Source organism: Brassica napus, chromosome A9, assembly GCF_020379485.1.
Source record: "Brassica napus cultivar Da-Ae chromosome A9, Da-Ae, whole genome shotgun sequence".
In the NCBI taxonomy this organism is placed as follows: domain Eukaryota; kingdom Viridiplantae; phylum Streptophyta; class Magnoliopsida; order Brassicales; family Brassicaceae; genus Brassica; species Brassica napus.
In genome coordinates this window covers 7,086,988-7,105,951 of record NC_063442.1, presented here as the reverse complement: position 1 = coordinate 7,105,951, position 18,964 = coordinate 7,086,988, and the positions used below count along the sequence as shown (strand labels likewise).

General features: G+C 34.9%; 4 protein-coding genes across 6 annotated transcripts; 2 read left to right on the top strand and 2 right to left on the bottom strand.

Annotated features, from left to right (window-relative positions):
- Positions 1-3,115: 3,115 nt before the first annotated feature.
- Positions 3,116-6,653, top strand: LOC106450132 (cytokinin dehydrogenase 2-like). The gene is given in 5 exon segments (NM_001316206.1): positions 3,116-3,687; positions 4,290-4,417; positions 5,561-5,818; positions 6,009-6,277; positions 6,348-6,653. Coding segments are annotated over 5 exon segments (1,509 nt in total). The 5' UTR covers positions 3,116-3,122; the 3' UTR covers positions 6,637-6,653.
- Positions 6,654-7,046: 393 nt separating this feature from the next.
- LOC106436338 (nucleosome assembly protein 1;2) lies at positions 7,047-9,828 on the bottom strand. Of its 2 annotated transcripts, XM_013877294.3 has the most exons (12): positions 9,622-9,828; positions 9,484-9,527; positions 9,173-9,268; positions 8,981-9,073; positions 8,722-8,809; positions 8,551-8,612; positions 8,278-8,462; positions 8,013-8,190; positions 7,883-7,926; positions 7,595-7,796; positions 7,475-7,492; positions 7,047-7,373 (listed from the first exon to the last, which is right to left on the bottom strand). In XM_013877294.3, the coding sequence occupies exons 1-12, from the start codon at positions 9,668-9,670 to the stop codon at positions 7,305-7,307; spliced, it is 1,128 nt and encodes a 375-aa protein (XP_013732748.1). In that variant the 5' UTR covers positions 9,671-9,828; the 3' UTR covers positions 7,047-7,304. The 2 variants fall into 2 exon arrangements, with proteins under 2 accessions (XP_013732748.1, XP_013732749.1); XM_013877295.3 differs by lacking the exon at positions 7,475-7,492.
- Positions 9,829-11,281: 1,453 nt separating this feature from the next.
- On the top strand, positions 11,282-14,151 carry LOC106436340 (casein kinase 1-like protein 5). Of its 2 annotated transcripts, XM_013877297.3 has the most exons (14): positions 11,284-11,548; positions 11,638-11,678; positions 11,762-11,831; positions 11,931-12,079; positions 12,152-12,247; positions 12,332-12,402; positions 12,488-12,549; positions 12,659-12,722; positions 12,804-12,888; positions 12,999-13,125; positions 13,214-13,296; positions 13,368-13,431; positions 13,507-13,595; positions 13,684-14,151. In XM_013877297.3, exons 1-14 carry the CDS (start codon positions 11,473-11,475, stop codon positions 13,918-13,920), a joined length of 1,314 nt encoding a protein of 437 aa, XP_013732751.1. In that variant the 5' UTR covers positions 11,284-11,472; the 3' UTR covers positions 13,921-14,151. The 2 variants fall into 2 exon arrangements, with proteins under 2 accessions (XP_048595614.1, XP_013732751.1); XM_048739657.1 differs by having other exon boundaries at positions 11,282-11,548; positions 13,368-13,595.
- A 501-nt stretch (positions 14,152-14,652) lies between these two features.
- LOC106436339 (diacylglycerol O-acyltransferase 1-like) lies at positions 14,653-17,571 on the bottom strand. The gene is given in 16 exon segments (NM_001316272.1): positions 14,653-14,757; positions 14,869-14,919; positions 15,026-15,088; positions 15,193-15,240; positions 15,330-15,392; positions 15,489-15,509; positions 15,596-15,677; positions 15,837-15,973; positions 16,055-16,156; positions 16,249-16,326; positions 16,400-16,523; positions 16,617-16,684; positions 16,760-16,835; positions 16,917-16,990; positions 17,073-17,153; positions 17,236-17,571. Coding segments are annotated over 16 exon segments (1,509 nt in total).
- Between the last annotated feature and the right edge of the window lie 1,393 nt (positions 17,572-18,964).

Here is an 18,964-nt window from a genome sequence, read left to right as displayed (position 1 = left end):
TTGTGTATTGTATATTTACTTGTTATTTATTTTACTATACATTTTAAAGGTAGATGTATAATTTAGTTTTTTTCGTTTTTTAATTTTATATTTATTTTTTGCTTATTTTTCTTATATTATATATTTACTTATTCTAATTTTATTTCTTTTATCAAATGATAATATTATGATAGATTTTTAATGTAATATTTCTATTTTTTGTATTATATATTTACTTATTATTATTTTTCCTTATATTATATATTTTACTTATTATTTATTACTTATTCTTTAGTAATAATACCACGTGGTATTTTTCGAGAGAAGTTTTTTCGCTTATGTGGATATCCCATGGAGCCTCAAAAAAAATCCATTTTATTAGTATGAGTTTTTATTTGTCAATCTTTTATACATAAATATATTTGTAACTCACATAACTGTATTATCATTACAAAATGTATAATAGAAGAAATTATTAACTATTGCATTGGTTGTTCAATGAAAAAAAAAATTCAATACACAAATGATAAAATTGCTATAATTACAATATGAAAGTGTGATTATAAATTGCTTTATGACATTTGATTTCATTCTTTTGCAGTTACATAAAACTAAACGAACGTGAGACAGTTTTGATTTTTTTTGTAATATGTTAAATTTTAATTTTTTGAAAACATTTTACTTTTTTTAAAGGCTTTGTAAAGAAATTACAATGTCAAATTTTGATTGATCAAATGACTTGTGCTTTAATATATAAGGGATATATACTTAAATATGTTATTTATTTTTAATTTAATATATTAAAAAAATCTCCAAAAATGTATAAGATATTTTAAAGTTGTCCACAATACTTAAAGTTTTAAAATAATCGAATGTAAATTTCTAAATTAACTAAACAATACTCACAATACCAAAAATACTTAAAATATATATTGATTCTTTATCCAAACATATTCAAGCCAAACCAATTTATATGTTAAGTTTAGATATTTTGGCATACATTATTCAAATTTATATGTAATACATTATTTTATTTTTAAATATTTAGAAATTTAAACCATATATAAATTTATTTTTATTTTTTAAACCAAACCCGAACCAAACCTGCAATGATCCAAACCGAACCGAAATTTATAATTATTCAAAATGGACATAAATCTTAAACTGTGAAAACCTGAAACCTAAATAAACTCGAACTGAACCCGAATGCCCACCCTTAGTATTTTCCAGAACTTTTCCTATAAATACTTTCTTGAATAAATTATTTTTATTCATATTTCAACTACTAATTTAAAGATTTTTGTTCCCAGTAAAATATTTTTAAAAAACATTGTGAGGGAACCTTTTTTTTATCAGCAAATGCATTCATAGATTAAAAGGTTTACAAGATGTCAGAAGAGTTATTCAGTGCCTCCTTGGCTAAACAGTCTGCAGTGATATTGTCTTTTCGAGGGATAACGTAGAAAAAAACTGAGGAAAAGGAACAATTAAGCTCATGGATATCATGAAGTCATGAAGAATTCCAAAAAGCTCCTTGATAGCTCTGATGAGATTTTGAACGTCTGACTTCAAAGAGAGTTTCGACATGCCGAGTTCTGAAGCTTGCAAGAGAGCTGTTCTTAACGCCAAGCCCTCCGCTATAAAATCTTCCTTTGCGCTGATTTTGTATAAAGTCCTTCCTGGCCAGTCGGTGAAAATGCAGGCCAGGCCTGCAGCTGTGTTGGTCGCTTCACTCCATGCCGCATTCGTGTAAACTGAAATTTGGTCGAGATGGATTGGTCCTTACATGCTCTATCGGCTTGTGGTTTGATCTGTTGAAACTCTTCGGTTTGAGCTTCCTGCCATTCTCTGGCATCATGGAGGGCTTTAGTGATCGTCTCAGTTGGTCAATACTCCCTGTATTAATTTTCTTTTTGAATTTCTTGCCATCCAAATCGTCCAACAACCCCAAAGGAAGATAGATCCCATTCGATACCCAGTTGGATGTAGGCAAGAGATGGATTTTATCCCCTGAAAACCCGACACAAAGTCTGAAGACCGTGTGATTAAGCACAGTTACTTAGTCAAATGCACCAAATTCCAGATCTCCTCCGCAAACGTGCATTTCTGGAAAAGGTGATTTGCTGTTTCTTTGAAACCACAATGACACACAGTGAGAGGTTCTAAGGCATCTTTTCTCCAAGTTTTCACCCAAGGTAAAGCCCCTTGAATGAAAGGTAGCGGTAGCCTTCGTCTTCACTTCTACTTTTCTCCAAGTTTTTGTTGTTGGATGCCTTTATATATGGGAACCTTTTTCTCTTGTTGAGGTAGAATGGTTTCTCGGATGTATCCGTCAATCTGGCTAAAGTCAACAGTCAGTGGAGAAGTTGTGTTGTTGTTTCAGTTTGTTGTTGGGGTCCTCCAAAAGAATGTAGATATTGCTGTATTAGGGACTACATGTTTGAGACTCAAGGAAACGTTTGCGAAGTTGAGGCGAGCCATGCAATAAGAGCATACTAGTTGTGAAACATGTCATCAATTGCATCGGTCCTTTTTGACCAATGGTCAAACTAGAAACTCGTTCACATTACGCATAATGAAACTTCTGAAATCGTTATTCACGCAAGTGGACGAATTGAGTCATCTCGCAATTTCTGATGAATTTGTTTTCAAGTGTGCAAACTTTTCAAAGGACCGCGTTCCGCACGAGGATGTGCAAACTATTCAAAAACTCGTTTACTTTTTAAATAGATTTTTTGGTAAATTAAATGTAATTGAAAATTGATTAAAAACGTTGTATACCACTAGTATTTATGGAAGATATATACACGAAATGCAGTCAAAAATAGTTGTTATATATTCAAATATACATGAAGATATCCCTAATATTGTCCTTAAGGTAACTAAATCAAGATGTTAAATAACTTCAAGATTGCATCTTATTTTTGGCAAAAAATATCAAGATTTCATTTGACTTCGAATTATATGATATATTGCCATAACTACAAATATAGCTAATCTTCCTCACGTTTAAATTAAGCCACCCATTATTGCATGAGTAACGAACAAATTAATATTATACTATATAATAGTGATAATCAATCCATTCCTTACAAATTTTCTTCTTCATCTTCCGTTACGAGAGAGTAAAAGAAGAAGAGAAAATGGCTAATCTTCCTCTAATGATCACTCTAACGACGGTTCTGATTTATTTACTTCCAAGCTGTATCAAATCGTCAGAGATTATTCTACCCAAATCGTTAAACCTCACCCTCCTAACCGATCCTTCCGCCATCTCCGTCGCCTCTCACGATTTTGGAAACATCACTACCGTGATACCCGGTGGCGTGATCTGCCCTTCCTCTCCCGTTGAGATATCCCGTCTCCTCACCTACGCCTCTAACGGAGAAAGAAAGTTCCAAGTGGCAGCTCGCGGCCAAGGCCACTCCTTAATGGGCCAAGCAGGCGTCCCCGACGGAGTCATTATCAACATGACGTGTCTCGCTGGCGTAGTGGTTTCCGATGACATGAAGTATGCTGACGTGGCCGGTGGGACGTTATGGGTTGATGTGCTGAAAAATACGGCGGAGAAAGGCGTTTCGCCGGTTTCTTGGACGGATTATTTGCATGTTAGCGTCGGAGGAACACTGTCAAATGCTGGAATCGGCGGTGAAGTCTTTAGAAATGGTCCTCAGATTAGTAACGTTCTTGAGTTGGACGTTATAACTGGTACGTAAACGCTAAAAAATCTACTATGTTAGATGGTTATTATAAGTTTTTTGGTGTGACATCTTTCATAATTTATAGTCATTATATACTTTTTGCACCACACGCAATGAAATCTTCGAAACATAAAATTCGTAACGCATCTAATTAAGATACGTCTTTAATGATCAGTTTTGTCATCACAGATTCCCAACTGGTCGTATATGCGTGTGTGTATTTGTGATTTTTCTGATGCTCATGCATGACACATGCAAACGGAACGTTTTGATATTTTTGTTGGCTTTCAGTTTTCTTTTGTCCAACTATGAATGCTGTTTTTCTTTTGTCCATTTACCAATTATTCAAAGATTATTACGTCAGATTGAAATGAAAATTGAGAAAATTGAAGCATTGGCTAACCATATAATTTTAAATATTAGTATGTAGGTAGGGAAGATATATTTGTAGGTGTAAATTTTGTACCCTTCTTTGTCAAAAAAAAATTGTACTATGTTTTGATCTGTGACAGTTTTAACTATTAATATTGTTGGAAAAAGAAACAAAAACATATTTTAGTAAGTTTTATTTCCAAGTAAACAGTAAGGATTTTTATATATATATTTCAGGGAAAGGTGAAATGTTAGCATGCTCGCCACAGTTAAACTCAGAGTTGTTCTATGGAGTTTTAGGAGGTTTGGGACAATTTGGAATAATCACGAGAGCCAGAATTGTTTTGAACCATGCACCTAAAAGGGTACGTAACATCAATTTTAACCTTATATTTCTATCTATTAAGATCTTCGAATTTATTCAGCATTTACGAAATCTTTCTTGGCCAGTTCTGAAATTAGGAATTTCCTTTCATTTTCCTCTATATAGAAAGAAAATTTTATTTTTTGTACTTTAGCATCCCCAAATATGTCAAAACTTGAATTTCTATGAAATATTGTCAGCCTAGAACAATACATTCACATGATTTTAATCGTGATAGAAAATATCAGCTATCAAAGGAAAAAATGAAAAGGTAAAATCAGATTAAAAACAGCTAGCCAATAAAATATATACACACATATATATATATATGTGTGTGTGTGTGTGTGTGTGCGTGTGTGTGTCAGTGTGTAATCTTTTGTATAAAAATGTACAAATGCTAGTTTTAATCACTACTTTATATTGTCGTAACAAAATCACTAAGAATAGATAAATTTTTTCACAGTTAGATGTTTTTTTTTGTCTAGCCTACTTTAGTGTTATTAAGGTGGAGCTAGTGATATTTTGGATATTACACTACATAATTGTTTTTTTTCTTGGAGAAAGAGACACTACATAATTGGTTACACATTAATTAGATAACATTTCATAAAAGAAAGTATTTCGTGTTTTAGCAAAAAAAGAAAAGAAAGTATTTCGTGGTTTTACACAAAGAGAGTTAGAGACGTATGGATCATAACTCATGTAGTTAGGCATACAATAGGTTTGGTACGAATTTAGAATCTAGTCAAAGGCTTGTTTTGGATTCATTTGAACAAAATCTATACATTGACTGAAAAAAGATATGGCCTATTTTTTATTGTAGTTTATAATCCTAGGACTTGTTATAGTCCAATCATGTTGTTGTATGCCTTTGCAAATCTAACTGATCTGTCAATATATAAATTTTTCATACAGTCAAGCTTAATAGTTTTGACAATCCACTTAAATTTGGGAATCTAATCTATTGGTAAGTTTGTTGACTAATTGAATTCTTACAACAGACGGTAAACTCAATATATAGTTATTAATTTTACAAAGATCATTATTATTTGATGATAGCTAATAGCCAATCTTTATAATTGTAAATGTGTAAATGACATCGTTTTATATATGTGAGTGCTAATTAAAGAGAATTTCTATGTAGGCGAAATGGTTTCGAATGCTGTACAGTGACTTCACAGCTTTTACAAAGGACCAAGAACGTTTGATATCAATGGCCAATGATACTGGAGTTGACTATTTAGAAGGTCAACTATTCATGTCAAACGGCGTGGTAGACACCTCTTTTTTTCCACAGTCTGATCAATCTAAAATCGCTGATTTAGTGAAGAGCCACGGTATCATATATGTTCTTGAAGTAGCCAAGTTTTATGATGATCCTACACTTCCCATCATTGGCCAGGTACTACTACACTTATACATTTTCATTCTATACACATAATTTTTTTTTTAAAGTTGAAATTCTATACACATAGTTACACAACACACTATGGTCGTTTCTTCCATGTATCATCATTAACACTACATCAAAACATTCATCATCATTGCACCACATGCACATATACATAATCAAATTTAGTTTATTTTTGTAGGTGGTTGACATGTTAAATAAAACCTTAAGTTACCTGCCTGGGTTCATATCCATGCACGACGTGGCCTACTTCGATTTCTTGAACCGTGTAAAAGCCGAAGAAGATAAACTCAGATCTTTGGGTCTATGGGAAGTTCCTCATCCATGGCTTAACCTCTACGTCCCTAAGTCTCAGATACTCAATTTCCATAACGGTGTTGTCAAAGACATTCTTCTCAAGCAGAACTCGACCTCTGGCCTTACTCTCCTGTATCCCTCAAACCGAAACAAGTAAGCTTTCTAATCATAGTTTTCTTCAAGCACAAGTGTTGATATAATGATTTTTATTGTTATTATATAGATGGGACAATCGTATGTCGGCGATGGTAACAGATGAAGAAGATGTAGTCTATATAATCGGAATACTACAATCAGCTACCCCACAGAATGTGCAAGAAGTAGAAAGCTTAAACGACAGTATAATTAGGGTTTGCAAGGACTCAGGCATTAAGATTAAGCAGTACCTGATGCATTACACCAGAAAAGAAGATTGGGTTGAGCATTTTGGAACAAAGTGGAGTGATTTTTCGAAGAGGAAAGATCTGTTTGATCCCAAGAAACTTCTATCTCCAGGACAAGATATCTTTTGATTGAATATGTAACCGGATATCATAATTATAGAATTAAAATTAAAACTAGTGAAGAATTGCAGCTTTCAAATCTTAAATCAAGAGCATGCTCAAAATCAACAACTAAAAAAAAACAGTTCACATATGCAGAGAACATTCTTTAGAAAACTCGCACCTTTCAAATTCAAAACGAAATTAAGTAGGGCTTATTTGCCAAATAACCAAAAAAAAAATGAAAATTAAATTTTGGGAGAAAGAGTAGAGAGAGATAGGAAGAGAAAGTAGGAGAGAGGGGAGAATTTTGGTTAGTTAGTGTATTTAAGTTTTTTTCATGTATATAAGGTGCAATTTCCCATTAGTTAATGCAGTTTCTAATTTACATCAATTGATTTAACCGCTTTTATCCAATACCAACACATAGCATTTTATGATATGGGAATAAATTGACTAAAAATTTGACCAATTCGACAATAATTCAGACCAGTTCATCGAGACCACACATTACAAAATAAAAAATAAGACACAAACCAAAGAACAATTTTGTTTAAAAAAAAACAAACGACCACCCAAAACTTGATACTTAAATCATATAAACTAGACCATGACTCTCCATATTAAGAAACACGACCTCGTCTCACAAAGACCAGACTCTTTTCTTTCTTCTCTTCTTCATAAATAAGCGCAACTCCTCACTGCTGCTTACACTCCGGTGGTCTCTCACCTTGTTGACCTTCCGCAAGCTGACTTCTTCCAGACTTCTGCTCACATAAAAGTAAAAAAAAACTCAGGTTAGCAACATCACTTACATATTCAACATCAAAGAGATCAATATGGTCTTGACTTAGAGTGATTATCAAACCTTGTGCCCAGCTGATGACTGCAACAAAACACAGAGAAACCAACCCAAAAATAAGGCTTCAGAGGTTTAAGTTTTATAATAGAAACAGAACGTAAAAACCATTTAGCCTCATATTATTACCTTCTTTCTGCTTTTCTTTCCTTGTTCTTCTTTCTCGTCCTCCTCATCATCATCTTCGTCCTCCTCATCATCATCTTCCTCGTCCTCCTCATCATCATCTTCATCAATCTCATCATCATCCATCTCAAGGTCATCTGGGTCAACAGCTTCCCCAGTGAACCATGACACCGCATGCGAGATGATTTTCTCTTTAATGGTTGATCTACATGATAAACAGCAGACAGATTCAGATCATGGAACTAAATTAAACAACGAAGAGAACTGATAATGAAACAGAACGGTGCAGACCCTATATCATAGTCATGCTCCATTTGGGCTTGGAGTTCTTCAGCCTGTCCAAGAATAAATTATCATCTTTAAAGCATTATAGAATGCTAAATCAAAAACTAAAACTGATCTTGGGGATAGATGGCCATACCATGTCATCATCAAGATCCTCCTCGTCATCAGGAACTTGAGGTGGACTGAAAAAGTTGAAGAAACTCTCACACTCCTCGGTCTTAGTGATCGGCTTTGTGTTTTTGGATCCCTTCTTCGGCTTCTTTTTAAGGATCTTCTGAGTCAAACATTTTCCAGGATACCACTCAATCTCCGTCCTGAATAATATTTAATAAAGGATCAATAAGACTTCCTTGTTTTAAGAAATAAAAATAGCAAATGATAAGAAGAGCAAAAGACCATACCCAATGGCCTTCTCGAGGATAGGCTCATCTTCATCAATCATGTGATATGTCTTGGACAAGACAGTGTTCTTGAAGTAAGGGTTCTCATCAAAGAAAAACTCGAGCTTGAACCCTTTTGGTTCTTCAACCCTGTTCCACTTGATGTCTTTGAGATACTTGAGAGCACCTTCATCTCGCTCAGTTATCTAGAATCATGAGGAACAAAAACATCAATACAAAGAGCATCGTCTTATCATTTAAAAAACAAAAAGGAAGAGTATCCTAATAACGAACCTCCTCAGCAGTAATTTCATTGTTCTTTAATGCAATAAGCCAGAAATCAGGTACTCCTTTCTCTGTAGAGAAAAAGAAAACAGATGTTCACATCAGTTAAAACATGATCTCACCATTACTGAAAGCTCAAAACATAACCAGAATATAGTGCAAGTAGTTGATAATACACACCTTCAGCAGCTTTATCTTCTCCTTGTTCTGTTTTTGCTTCTTCTGGTGCACCTTCAACTTCAACCACACCGGTGACAATCTCATATCGCTGTTTTATGTGATCAATGCAATAGGAAAAGCAGAAAATCATTGATGTCAGTTATAATCATACGACAGAGACAAGTCTTGCTTAAACTTGTATCTGTCCGCTTCTAATTACACTACTACTAGTTGAGGGTTTCATGTGATTTGACAGAATCAAAAAAACATTTTTTCAAACCTTGGTATAGAAAGGCTGATAGAGCTTTTGATATTTAGCTTCTAGAGCTGCTCTCTCCTCAAAAAACTTTGCTTCGATTTCATCATGTTGGTTCTGCAGTGCTCAAAATAAATAAGGAATCAGACTCCATCAAAATGTAACCAGAGCAAACGATTTCAAACCAAAAAGAGAAAAGAAAAGACCATAATCAACCTGAATGTCTCTAAGAACCTCAACACGCTTCCTGACAGCAGGACTCAAGTTCTCAAGGACATCTGAGTGTTGTCCAGCCAAACTCTGCAACTTGTTCTGTACAAAACGAATCAAAAAGTCAGAGACAGAACAACAACAACCAAATCAATGTTATGCAGAAACAAAATCATCAAAGCAAAGTAAAGATGCAGAGACGGTTCTTAAACTTAAAATCCATTGCTATGAATCATCTGAGTCAAATCAGTTCTCAAAAAATATTACTCAGACACAGAAAGAGAAAACAATCCGCAAACTGAAAAAAAAAAAATAACCTTAAGAGCATTGACAAGCCCAGCTCGATCCTCCTCGTTAAGAGCTACGAAGCAAACCACAAAAAATAAGTAAGAATTTTCAATAAATCTGTATGAAAACAAAAGAATCAGGCGTCGTTCTAGGGATATGAATATTACCGGCAGTGAGATCAGACATGTTCAAGTTGTTGTCCTTGTCGCTGCTCATCTTCGCAAGCAAGAGAGAATAGAGAGACTGGCGAAGGAAGCGAGGAAAATAAAAAGAAACCTTTTAAAACCCTAGTTTTTTGGGGTTTGATGACAGCCCAGCGACCCCAAAATTATTGAAAAATGAGCAGACCGAAATAATTGGGCACACTTTTATAAAAAAAAAATATGTGTTTGATTTAACTGATAAGGGTGAAATGGTAAATCGAATCGAATCGAACCGGATCAATATACAAACTAATCTCAAATAGAATTCCAAATAACCGAATTGAACCAAACCGAACAGGGTCGAGAAGGAAGAGAGAATAGAAGTGACAAATGACCACATGCAAAGAGCCACACGCAGAGATTTTTCTTTAGGCATATGGGCATTTTAACCTGGACCTGAAAATCCAAATCGGAACCGACCCAAAAATTTACAAGTATTTTTTGAGTCTAAATTTTTTTATCCATAAGAACCAAAACCCGAAAAAACCCGATCCGAATAGACTCGTACCCGAAAAGAACCGACTCGTATAGACCCGACCCGATAAGAACTGATTTGTACCCGGCTTAAAACATGAATATTTAAAACTATGATGTTTTTGTGTTCTATTTTATATATATTATTTTATAATTTAGTTGAAATGTCTTTTGTTAACAATATTTGTTATTATTTTGTAACATTTTTTTAAATAATATGAAGTTTTAAAATGTAAAATTTAGAGTTTAAAATCTTTTATTTTAATTATTAATAGTTACATTTAAGTTATTTTATAAAATTTTACATATATATATATATATATATATGACAAATATCAACTAAATTTGATGGAATTGGATATGTCATGTCCTGATGGGCTAAGACATGCCTCAAAGGGACATGTCTTGGCCCATCAGGAGCATATTCTTCACTTTTCAAAGTCTTGGTCGTGACTATAAGAAGCAGTCCAAGTTTCAGTCAAAGACTTTATCTAGTCAAGTCTTTGTTTCTATTTTCAATGTCTTGTTTTTAGCACATTCTTCTTTAGATCTCTACAACTTATAATCCTATAAATAAGGCCTAAGAGCCACGAAATAAGATAATGAGTTTTCCTTTTTTTTTATGAGTTTATCTCTTTGTTCTTTGTAGAACACTTCTTGTTTCTTGGTGAAGTTATCTCCGAATAAACATTCTCTATTTCGTTAGACTTGTGCGCCATATCAAAAACGTTTAGAAATCCTTCTTTTGTTAGATTTGTGTATCATATCAAGCAACAACTGAAGTCTGGTAGTATCAAAAGACTTCCACCCCTCTTATATTACCATTCATTCTACTAGTTTTCTATTTTGGCGAGTTCATATCTCTTTAGTCCGATTGAATGATCATTCTCTAATTTAAAGCATATCACTGTTAGATCTAAATAGCTAAGACCTGAAAAACTCGGACCCGAAAGGAACCGGCTCGAATCCGACCCGGAAACCGAACGCCGAGACTTAGTTTTCTTCTTCTTCTCCATTGCTTGCTTAACCAAAAGGTAAAACGGTAACTGAACCGAACCGATTTACAAATTAATCTCAAATAACCAAACCGAACCGGCTTGAGGAGAAGATGGGAAAAAGTGGGAGAAAAGACCACAGGCAAAGCGACACGCAAAGGTTTTTCTTCTTCCTCCTTAACTCCTTTGCTTGCTTAACCAAAACACCCCCATTCGAATCTCTCTCTCTCTCTCTCACCAACTCTCTCTCACTTCCAATTTACTCCATCAACTACTCGATTCGCTTCTCCGTACGTGAGAACCCTAGTTACTCTCTCGGGACATAACATTAGGATAGAGTTTGACCATGGAGCCTCGTTTTGGGAATAGGTTCCGCCTTGGCCGCAAAATCGGTAGCGGCTCCTTCGGAGAGATTTACCTCGGTTCGTCGCCACTCTCCTATTTTGTCAAATTAAGAGAAAAGCTCTTAACTTTCAGTTTTTTTGATGACTTCTGATGATTGTGATTGCAGGAACTGATGTTCAGACCAACGAAGAGGTCGCTATTAAGCTTGTGAGTGTTTTCATACTCTTGTCCAAGTTCAAAGACTCCAACTTTACTTTTTGTTCAAAGTTGATTCTTTTTTATTGTTGCAGGAAAGTGTGAAGACTGCGCATCCGCAACTGTCATATGAGTCGAGGATATATAGGGTTGTTCAGGGTGGAAGTATGTAAAACCCTTTTTTCTTTTTTTTCTTTCTTTTCCCATTCCTCCTTATAGAGTTTTGTTCATTTCTTTTTTATTGAATAATAATGCATTATGCAGCTGGGATTCCAAACATTAAGTGGTTTGGTGCTGAGGGTGACTACAATGTCTTAGTCATGGATTTGCTTGGTCCTAGCCTTGAGGATCTCTTTGGCTATTGCAGCCGCAAGTTCACTTTGAAGACTGTTCTCATGCTGGCTGATCAAATGGTATGTACTAATGCATTTGTTAACGCAACTACTACTGCTGAGTTTCATTAACTTGTTTGCTTCCTGTGCCAGATTAATCGTCTCGAGTTCATCCATTCTAAATCCTATCTTCACCGTGATATAAAGCCGGATAATTTTCTCATGGGTTTAGGAAGGCGCTCTAATCAGGTTCTCTTTCTTCTTCATTTAACTCTTCTTTGGTGAAACTTTGATTTTTGGAATGTCACATTTGTTGTTCTCTTTCTATTATAGGTCTACATCATAGACTTTGGCTTGGCTAAGAAATTTAGAGACAGCTCTACTCATCGACATATCCCATACAGGTAACATGCGCAGAGAGAGGGATTCATCAAATTGGATATTAGATTCAGTATTTTCCTGAGACTTGAGTTTGTAATTATCATTCAGGGAGAATAAAAGTCTAATTGGGACTCCGAGATATGCCAGCTTGAACACTCACCTAGGGATCGGTATACTTCATCGCTTTTCTTCTATAAACCCTCAATGATAATCGCAAATCTTATTCTCTCTTTCACTGTATGCTTTATCTTATTCGAATCTACATTCTATACTTGGCAGAGCAAAGTCGGAGGGATGATGTGGAATCACTTGGTTATATCCTCATGTACTTCCTCATGGGAAGGTGAGAGAGTCACTTCGTATAATCTTTGTTTTATCTTGTTTCTTGTCTATCTATCAATCTCTTATCCTATTTTTCTTGTAGTCTCCCGTGGCAGGGACTGAAAGCTGGGAACAAAAAACAGAAATACGACAAGATTAGTGAAAAGAAGGTTTCTACTTCCATCGAAGTAAGTTCTTCACTCAAAAAGTTATATGAGTCCATGTACTAAGGAATAATGATGAAATAGAGAAGGTTGATTGTAGATATAAATGTAAATTTGCGTCTATGTATTTTTAGACGTTATGCAGAGGTCATCCAACAGAGTTCGCATCCTACTTTCATTACTGCCGCTCACTTAGGTTTGATGATAAGCCTGACTATGCTTATCTGAAGAGACTCTTCCGCAACCTTTTCATCCGTGAAGGTCATTCATTTCCTCTCAGGCTATTGAACTCATGAATAATCTTCTGCTGACACCAACTATTTTGGGTTTCTTTCTTGTTCGTCCCCAGGTTTCCAGTTTGATTTTGTGTTTGACTGGACGGTTCTCAAGTATCAACAATCACAACCTGGGAACCCTTCACCTCGTGCCAATGTACAGTTTTGTTAGTCTTGATGTTTGATCCCATTCATGACACGCAGATTATTTGATGCTTCTTTTGTCAGGATGGTGGTGTTGGGACTAGCTCTGGATTCAACCCTGCAGTCAGCAACGCTGAGAAACGTTCAGGTTTGTATCCTTCTCCTAAACAAATGCAGGCACATAGTAATGAATATATACTCAAGGCGTGTTTGTATTCCATAGAGTTCCCAAATCAGAGAACGAATCTCGATCTTAACCTGAAGCAGAAGACCAAGAACGTAAACGAATCTGCAACTGCAAAGGACAAGCTGGTAAGTTTTGCTATGCTTCTTTTTTTTTCTCTGGTACATTTTTTCGAATCAGGATGATTTGAACTGTGTGATCCAAATGGTTTATCAGGTACCTGGATCGTTCTTGGGTCGATCAGAAGGATCATCATCAAGAAGAGTTGTGGACTCAAGTAGTCGTGAACCGTTCAGTGGCGGGAGTGATAATGCAAACTATGAATCTGCACTCAAAGGCATTGATAGCTTGCGGATCAATAGCAATGCAGGAGATGAGACTGCAGCGTTGCCACAATCAAATGGAGACGATAATACTCCTCCTGTAGAACCCAAAGCAAAGCTGTCAGACTGATTCGTAGATGAAAGCTTTAGAACATAACCCTTCTTGAAGGAGTTTAAAGGTTGTCTATGATTCTTCTGAAGAAAGGCTTTAAAGTTAAGAGTTTTGATATAAGGGAGGGATAAAAAATATTTTTTATACCACAGTGCTTAAAATATATGATTCATTTGTCTTCTCCATTGTATAGAGAAAAACCTTCGTATTTTAAGTTCCTTCTATCTGATAATTATTTCAAAAGTTAAAACCCATTGTTTGAAAAAAGTGTTTTTGCTAAAAAAAACCTTTTAACATCAGTTTATGACAAATGATTTTTCAACATGCATTAAAAGCTAGCAATTATTTATTATTTTATTATATTTCTTTGTCCTGCATTTAAAATGTTGAATCATCATAGATAAACTGTATTTAGACGTGGTTTTTTAAAAAAACTGTATTTAGCCGGTGCATACATTGAAAGGCTTACTTTTTATTTTTCTCGGTATTTTGGTAACCGTCAAAGATTATTACAAACATATATGAATGAAATTTTCTTTACAGCATAACAGAATCCAATTATCTCAGTCTACTTTTCTTTATGGGCTTGTTAAAAGACGAGAAATAGAAGATCCAATGAGTGAAAGAGACAAAGAGACAAGAACTCAAAAGGATTCGTCTCTCTAAAGTCTTTATAACGCTACCAAAAGGATACAAAAACTCCCATCTTTCCAATTGACCAATTTTTTTCTGTGGCGTAAAAAGTCCTTCTCAGGACATGGATCCTTTGCGGTTCATCAGGTCATGGTAATAAAGAAGCACACACATGGGTTGTCCGAAAATGCAGAAGCTGAACCAGAAGATCATGTTTCCCACCTAATCATCCCATTCCAAAAAGAGAGTAAATTTTTAAAAGTATCAACAACACATTACACATGTAAGTGGATCAGAAGAAAGAGTTTTATCTTTCGGGTTTAGAGAGCATACCATGGAGCCAAACCTTTCTTGTAAAAAGTTTGTGATAAAGACCAAAGGGACCTACGCAAAACACATTTGAGTGGTCAGAAAATAAAAGACTAAAAGAAACTTCCAGATTGTTTGTGAAGCTTGTCGGCAGAAGTTTTGTCAACTGTTTTTTTTCTACCTGAAACATAATTCCCATGAAAGCCCATAGATTGAAGAGACGGCAAGGAACTGCGATGCATAACTGCAAGGAAATTTGTAAACAAGAGACTGTAAGTAAGAATTCAGCGTCTCTTTCACTCGCGTGTTTTGTGTCTAGGCCCAGGGTGATGAAGAAGGTATATTTACCTCATGAAAGACTGCAGAGACTAAGAAAGCAATGATAATGGCGGGTACCTGGAACCAAAAAGAGTGGAGGGTCAAAGCTATTACCACAGAAAACAATCTCAATCATCGCAAATCACTTGTAATATATGCACACTCACTTTTGGTATCTTGATGCGCAGGCATGGAAAGTATACATGTCGAACCATCCATTTGTGAACAGGCTGTTAAAACAAAAACAAAAACAAAAAGCTCTCCATCAGCTTTCTGCTTCTGCTTCGTATAGAAAAGAAGGCAATGTTTTAGGAAGAGAACCATACCATATTCCACATTCTCCAATACTGACAAAGGAACAACACATGAAATTTGGTTAGTCATGTGACATACATCACGTCTTTTTAGTAAGAAAAGGTTAAAGGCAACTCACATCTCCAACGCTTTTTGCATTCCACCAATCTTTGTAGAATTCACGGTCCCCGAAGCAGAGGAGCTCTGCCAATATGTTTAACCTTTGAACCAGAACAATGCAAAGAGATTTGATCAGAAACTGAAATTACATCTCAAACTGTGAAAAAAACTAATATCATCAATTTCTTCATGAGATATTCTCCTTTCACTTGTTGTTCATCTTTATAGATCATGTTGAAAGAGACGGGATCATGGCATACCAAAGGTGGAAGAAGCAGTAGAACATGCAGAGCCACACATATAGATTTGGAACTGAAAGCTTCAACACTCTTTCAATAGCATATAGAAGGTCCCCTTTCAAAGGATGCTTTGAGTTCCTAACAATAGGATTTATATACTGCCAAAGAAGTAACAAACGAAGATGAAGCCCGAATATGCAGAATGAAAAATAAAAAAAAGAAAGATGTTGAAAACGCACCTGCTCTATTATAAATCCCATGAGTCCAGTGAATATGACAAGTTTCGCAAATTGACGAGCCACCCAACCCTTCCGTATACATGGGGAACGTGGATAGCTTGGCTGGGAAGAGCATAGATGCGAGGTTTAAACAAAAAACTTTCACAAGTATAAGAATGTTTAAAACGCTATTAGCTGAAGACGTATCTCATTACCTGATAACACAGTGTAGGAGCAACCATGAAATACGCCAAGCTCTTCAAGCTAACATAGTAGGAGATTTCAGGATCGACCTAAAGTTTATAAACAGTATCTAGTCAAACTAGTAGCACAATGCAAGTGACCAATAAATATTAGTTCTATTACCTTATCAGCTGAATTAGCTAGGGTTCTTATGTCGTAGCTAGTATGAGCGTAAGAAACCAACTTCAGCCACACAATGCAAGTGAGCAGCATCAACGTGACACCTGACAAGAAGGCAGAATCACACCTGTCCGTTTCCAAAATCATCAAATTAGCCAACTAAACTTTAAAAAAAAAAAAGAGCATCACACCAGAAACACCAACGTAGCTTAATTCTCACCTCAGTGTGACGTAGACTGGATACAAGACCTCTGTCAAGGTTATAATGACATGAAGAATGATGGCAACCTATTAAGAAACTTATAAGTTCTTCAGGATACAAATTCATCCTCAATAAAGGGTAGAGAGTAGTTATTAACTCACAGGCTCAGATATGAATTTCTGAAGTACCATTTTCTCGACCGTGAAGGCAGCCAAAGGAAAGACCGAAAGTGAAAGACTACCACATGAAAAAAACTCAAACTTTATAAGAATCCGAATCGCTAAAATTCATCATTATATGTAATAAAAGAATGTTTACCAACACATGAAAAGCGGCCAGTCTCGTAAGGATGTAGAACTAAACCAAAAATCAGTTCTGATCAACCAACCATACTACAAGAACGATAGCAAACAGTAAAGTTCTCAGCTCTATACAAAACCTGAAGCAAAAGGAGAGAGAATAAGGCAGTAACACCTTCATGAGGTTTTCGATGATGAGTCTACTGTTAACAGCAACAAGAACAACTACACAGAGGTTGAACAATCCTGCATGGCTCTGCCGTCACATATGAAAAATTCAATCTTTCTTTTTAGATGCAAAAGAGCAAAGTCAGTCAAATAGAATCTGAGATGATTACTTGTTTGAAGATAGCGTCAGAGCTGAGAGGACTCTCCCTCGTCCTCCGATGAGCTGGAACCGACGGTCGATACGTAAACCTTACATCGCCTCCGGCGGATTCCCTAGTTTCGGCATCTCCGCCAGCTAAATTCGCTGTTCCCTGAGCCTCCTCCTCGGCAGCGGAATCAACCCGATCCCTTTCGGCCGCCGCAGCTCCAACATCGTCCGACGGGGAAGTATCGGGGAGGAGTCCGTTGGAAGAATCCGATCTCGATTTACGACGATGGAGCCTGTCGAGATCCGCGACGCCGTTCTCCGTCGGCACAGCGACGCCTCCAGAATCCAAAACCGCCATTTTTTTTTAGGTTCTGGAAACGAAAAGAGGCACAGAGAAAGCGAAAAGCATGCAGAGGAAAACGGTTAAAAAAATGATTGCAGTAGAGAGAATCAGAATCTAATGGAAAGACAAAAGTGATTTTTTTTTTTTTGAAAAGATTGTTGAAAAATAGAAAAATTGCTTATAAATCGGTTTATCGCGTCTCTCTTTCCTGCTAAGGGAATCAAAGTTTTAATTTTTAGAAGTGGGGAAAAAACGATTCACCAGAGAGAGAAGAAGAAGATGACAACAATGGTGACAGAAATAGTGGTGGGAGATATTTCTCTTATTTATAGGATTTTTGCCTTACCAACATAATTTTTCTATTTTGTTTTCCTTTCTAGTTTTTGCTTAGCCCACAAGAGAATATAACATTGCCACGAAATTGCCCAAATTTTAATATACCACAATTTGCAAATGTAGATATTATTCAATTATTTATTGTAAATAAGCTTAATAAAATTATGTGTTATTCAGGTTTGATGATTATATATTAGCTTTAATGCTATATTCCGAAATTTAATTTTTACTGGACAACAATTTTTTTTAAAATATTCATATATATAATTATATATTAATAACAGAATATCATAATTGTTGCAATTTTTACCGGTTCAAGAAGATTAAAGTATTGATTGACAGAGCAATATCATAAGCTTTATGCTCTTTATTATCTAATCATTAATTTTTAAAAAAATATTTAGAAAATTATTTACTAGATACTAATGTTCTCCAAATTTTTTTCACTCAATGCTTTCATATGGAAATTTTGGTAGATATTTGAATATAAAATATATAACAATAAAAAATAACTAAATATAATTAATATATTTTATTTAATAGTGTCAAAAAATTATGTTTATATCCAAAAACAAAATTTATATTTTCAAAAATGAAATTTGCAATAAATATTTTTTGACTTTTTAAAAAGAATAATATTTCACATTTAAAATATAATTTAATTTATGTAATCAAATATGATTCATTATTTTTAGTAACAAAAACATAAACTAATATATATTAATACATTACAAATATATCTATATTATTTAAAAATAAATAAATTACATATCATATATTATTTTATGATAATTTTTATATAAATCATTTACTACTTTACCAATCACATCATCGAATACATAAACGAGAGTACATAATTTATACAACATACTGCTATTGCTTTATCACCAGCTATACCAATCTTTATTTTAGAAAATATAATTTTGGCATTAGCGACCGCGTTGAATATTTTCACCGGTTTTATTAAAATATATAGTGTGTATAACTAAAGATTCAACATATCTAATAAATATTTTTACACCTAAGACCATCTCCAATGGTTTGCTTTATTTTAGACTAATTTTCACTCTAA